Source organism: Ipomoea triloba, chromosome 3, assembly GCF_003576645.1.
Source record: "Ipomoea triloba cultivar NCNSP0323 chromosome 3, ASM357664v1".
Lineage (NCBI taxonomy): Eukaryota > Viridiplantae > Streptophyta > Magnoliopsida > Solanales > Convolvulaceae > Ipomoea > Ipomoea triloba.
This window is the reverse complement of record NC_044918.1, coordinates 4522229-4526724: the sequence shown is the minus strand read 5'-3', so window position 1 is coordinate 4526724 and position 4496 is coordinate 4522229. Positions and strand designations below refer to the sequence as shown.

General features: G+C 35.0%; 1 protein-coding gene across 1 annotated transcript; it reads left to right on the top strand.

The window, feature by feature from the left end:
* Nucleotides 1-873: 873 nt before the first annotated feature.
* LOC116013560 (protein STRICTOSIDINE SYNTHASE-LIKE 5-like) lies at nucleotides 874-2777 on the top strand. The gene is made up of 4 exons (XM_031253381.1): nucleotides 874-1312; nucleotides 1459-1766; nucleotides 2090-2222; nucleotides 2329-2777. Exons 1-4 carry the CDS (start codon nucleotides 923-925, stop codon nucleotides 2605-2607), a joined length of 1110 nt encoding a protein of 369 aa, XP_031109241.1. The 5' UTR covers nucleotides 874-922; the 3' UTR covers nucleotides 2608-2777.
* The last annotated feature ends 1719 nt before the right edge of the window (nucleotides 2778-4496 follow it).

Below are 4496 nucleotides of genomic sequence, written 5' to 3'. Positions count from 1 at the left end.
CATTAGTTCAGAGGTTTTTGTAGGTAAAACAATTCCTGGTATAGCAGGTTCCAGTTCATCGCCAAAAAGAGCCGATGATTGGTTGACTTAAAGGTCTAGTTCACTATCTGGTTCAAAACAGTTGAAGCCGTTGAAAGAATTGCGGAAGCCTAGTATAAAGAACAGAGTAGTTGGTTCTCATAAGGGTGCAAATGCTTAGTCTTAAAATTTGGAGATCCAAGTAGGGGTGTTAAAGAACAGAGTTCACTTTTGATGAACTATTCGTGTTCATATGTTAGTTTATTTGACCACTATGAGCTATTTGACTTAATAAGTGTTAGGATAATCAACTTTTTGTAACTCCAAAATGCTAAAATTTAAAAAGTTACTCAAAATAATTTTTCAATTAGTTTTTTGAGAAAAGAAATTATACCAAACAGCTATATATCAAACTAACAACTAATTTACAAAATACTTTTCTACAATCATCTAATGTTATCAACTAGTTACACCCCTAACCCAATACAATCATTTACCAAACATGGTGGTAGACATCTTTACAAGGTCCAAGCCACATAAAAAAAATCTATCAACACTCATCATATCATGAAGTAAAATTTGAGAGTATGTGCAGTAGAATTCGTATACTATTGAGCTGGAAAGGTGTACAATCCTCTGACTGAAGTCATTAAACCATGCATAAAAATTAGACAAGTGGGGAGCCTAAGTCTTCACACATGCAGAAGGCTCTGGCCCTACATACTTACGTTTAAACTATTCTACGAAAAAGACAACCATTTCAGCTTTCTATATCCAATTTAATTGACTACGGAGTATAAGATATGCTAGACTAGAGTAGACATAGTTTAAATAAATTCACTGAGTTGACCCATTTTATGCCCGAGTGAATTGAAGCAATCAAGACAAGATCCTGCAAACAAACATGAGTGGTCGTCTGTGGCCCTTTGCTTTTATGGTGCCAGTGATTTTAGGCGTCATCATATACCAGCTCGACTCGTTCGACCCGGCCCCGTACCCCGTTCACGAGTTGACTCAGGGGAGGCCGGCGGTTGCCCCGAAGCGTAACGGCCGTTTGCTGCATGGCTCCGAGAAAATAGGAGTTGGGCGGCTGTCGGGGCCGGAGGACATAGCGTACGACCCCAAGACGGGTGTGATATACACGGGGTGTATGGATGGGTGGATCAAGCGAGTCACGGTGAACGAGTCGTCGGCTGCTGACTCGGCGGTGGAGGACTGGGTTAACACGGGTGGCAGGCCGCTGGGACTCGCTCATGGACTTCACGGTGAAGTCATCGTAGCCGATGCTGATGTGGTAAACCACATATTTTACTTTCCTTTATATTATTACACTTTTATTAAAATAAAATATAACTCTATTAAAACAGAGGTTAGAGAGTTGATTAGTTTAAATTAAGAAGGTTAATAAGTTTTTCTAATATTATTACATTTTTTCTATAGGGATTACTAAACGTTACCTCTGACGGCGAAGTGCAAGTGCTGACGGACGAGGCGGACGGCGTTAAGTTCAAACTAACGGATGCTGTCGACATTGCAGAGGATGGTGTGCTATACTTCACAGATGCGTCATGGAAATACGGACTTAATGATGTTTTTTGGGATGCTTGTGAAGGGAGACCTCACGGCAGACTTTTAAGCTATAATCCAGACAATAAGCAAACCAAAGTGCTGCTCAAAGATTTGTTCTTTGCTAATGGCGTTGTTGTTTTTCCAGACCAGGGCTCTGTTATTTTTTGTGAAACCACAATGTAAGTATTATATTATTTATACATCTGCTCACATCTTGCATGCATATGGGTTACTTAGTTTCATATTACTCTTTTACGTGTGTGAGCCGATTACTTTTGACGAGTTTCAAACAACAGGTGGATCATAATTTCTGATCTTGACCGTTGGCGTGCATGGGGTTATGTTGGCTCTAATATAAAAATTGAAGCATGTGTTCCATTTCTACTAAAAGCTTAAACTGATAATTGGATTATTCTACATTTATGTATGTTTATATATTATATGCTCAACATATATATAGTCTCGCAATTCAAGTAATTTGGGGATATTTTGATTATTGTAGGAGGAGGTGTAAGAGGTTGTACATCAAGGGTGAAAAGAAGGGGTTTGTGGATGTTTTTATTGAGAATTTACCAGGAATGCCAGACAACATTCGTTATGATGGAGAAGGCTTATTCTGGATTGCATTATCTACGGTAAGGACATTATATTACACAGTTTTAGGCTTATTCTGGATTGCATTATTGAGTTATTCCAAGATTGTTATAAATGATTTTTGGTCTAAATATACAATTTACATAGGAATACACATATGGTTGGGAGCTTGCACAAAAGTATCCATTCATGAGGAAGATTATGGGAATGATAGGGAAGTATGTAGGGAGGCCAAAGATGGAGAAGAATGGAGGGGTTTTTGTTGTTGATTTGGAAGGCAATCCAGTTGCTCACTACTATGAACACAATTTTTCACTGGTCTCAACTGGAATTAAGATTGGTGATTATATGTACTGCGGTTTTGTCATGCATGGTTTCATACTTAGGCTCAATCTAACTCAAAACCCTGCAATTGCATGTGGATGAACAATAAATACCAATGACTGTACTTCTGCAAAAACCCCCACTTTCCATGTTTTCTTGTATAGTATTTCCTGTTAGTCTGGGTGTAATCAATCAAGACTTATATCTACCTTTAAAACTTTTTAAAGCAATGAATTTTTTAATGACTTTAATAAAATCTCTCTAAACTGTTATATTTATAGACTAATTTTATTGACTTTTTAAAAACTTTTTCATATTAGAAAGTTTACAAAAGTAGTCATTAAAAAAATTATAAATTAAATATATCCTTACAAATATTTGATAACTTATATTGATACATTATATTTATAATTTTTTAAAAAAATAAAAGAAAAGAAAAGAAAAGAAAAGAACATCTAGCTAGTAACAAAATAAAATAGTTAACAAATATCCTCATTACTAGTTATGTGCATAGAACAAAATTTATGTATGTAATCTAATAAAAGCAATCGTTGTTGGTAGTGAACAATTAAAAGTTTAGGCAGATAGTTGAATAGAATTTTAAGAATAAGAATAATAATAATAATAATAAGTGTTGTGAGTTTTGTGATAGAAGTCTTTGACTTGTCAAGTTTTGAGTGTAGCTTGGTTTGACCGATTTCAAATATGGGATGTGTATGTATAGTATAGATTGATAGACAAATATAAAAAACTTAGGGTGTGTTTGGTTGGTGGGTTTAGGTATAAGGAATGAGTATGAAAGTGATTGTTTGTGTTTGGTTAATAGGTTTTGTGAATGCTACTATGAGTTTGGAATATCCCATTAATGACAAAACACATACCCTTATTAAATAAGAGTTTCATTTCCCTTCCTCCTTTCTTCCTCAACTATTAATAATCATTCTCATTCCACCCAATTACCAAACATGTTAAATACTTTCACCAAAACCCATTACTATTATCAAGTATTTGATACACATTCCGATTTCGATTCCTATGTGCGAACCAAACGCACCCTTAAAGTAATGTAGAAAGAAAGATTAATAATGGTTAGGATAATTTTCTACTACACCCTTCTCATCAACCTAAGGAGTGACTTCACTATGTATTCAGATTATATGAATACATGTGACTAAAGCCTTTCACACCACAATGTTACTTGCTTGTTTTCTCCTTTGATAGTCATTAGATCAAAGTCGTCACAACTTTCATAAACCAATCTTCACTGTCTCATCAATTTTCGCCAAGGGTCAATCATCAAGTATCTTTGCTAAGATGATCTTCCAACACCGTTCAAAGAAAAAGATGGTTTGAGTTTGGGGTTGAACTTTAAAAAGAGTTGATTTCAGCATAGATCTCTTGTTTGTTTGTTTTTTTTTTTTTTTGGAAATTCCAAATTTAGTTCCAAATTAACATTTTTGCCACTTGACACTATAAACTATCATATTTTGGACACTTGTCATTTAGATTACTTTTTCGGTGAAATCCTATTTAAGGCAAGTGTATTTTCGACTCTTTAATTAATTTTTATTTTTATTTTTCCAATGAGTTAATTCCAGTAGATGTCCCTTATCTTTGGTGTCAATTCTAAATTTAGTTTCAAACAATCTAGGCAAGGGCATTTTCATCTCTCCAATTTTTTTTTTTTTGTCTCTTCAATCGTGGACTGCACCATCTCATTCACTCGGCTCTTGTCTTCATCACTTTCAATCCGGCCGCACATCGTCATCGGTCAATTGTGATATCGAGTACGTGGGGTCGACCTCTGAGTGCAAGGAAATCATTTTGCAACGCAGTTGATAAGCTCATGATGTCGACACCTAGTCGGCTTCAGTTTAATCGCTATCATTTTAGTCCATGATTCTGTGAATCATCTACTGTAGTTGTAGATGGAAAAAAAAAAAAAAAAAAAAAAAAAAAAAAAAAAAAAAAAAAAAAAAAAAAAAAAAAAA

What these genes read in the sequence shown, in the direction of transcription:
- LOC116013560 (XM_031253381.1), top strand. Translation starts at nt 923, where the DNA reads ATGAGTGGTCGTCTGTGGCCCTTTGCTTTTATGGTGCCAGTGATTTTA. An exon ending in TCGTAGCCGATGCTGATGTG is followed by an intron (nt 1,313 to 1,458) that starts GTAAACCACATA and finishes TTTTTTCTATAG; the next exon opens with GGATTACTAAACGTTACCTC. An exon ending in TCTGGATTGCATTATCTACG is followed by an intron (nt 2,223 to 2,328) that starts GTAAGGACATTA and finishes CAATTTACATAG; the next exon opens with GAATACACATATGGTTGGGA.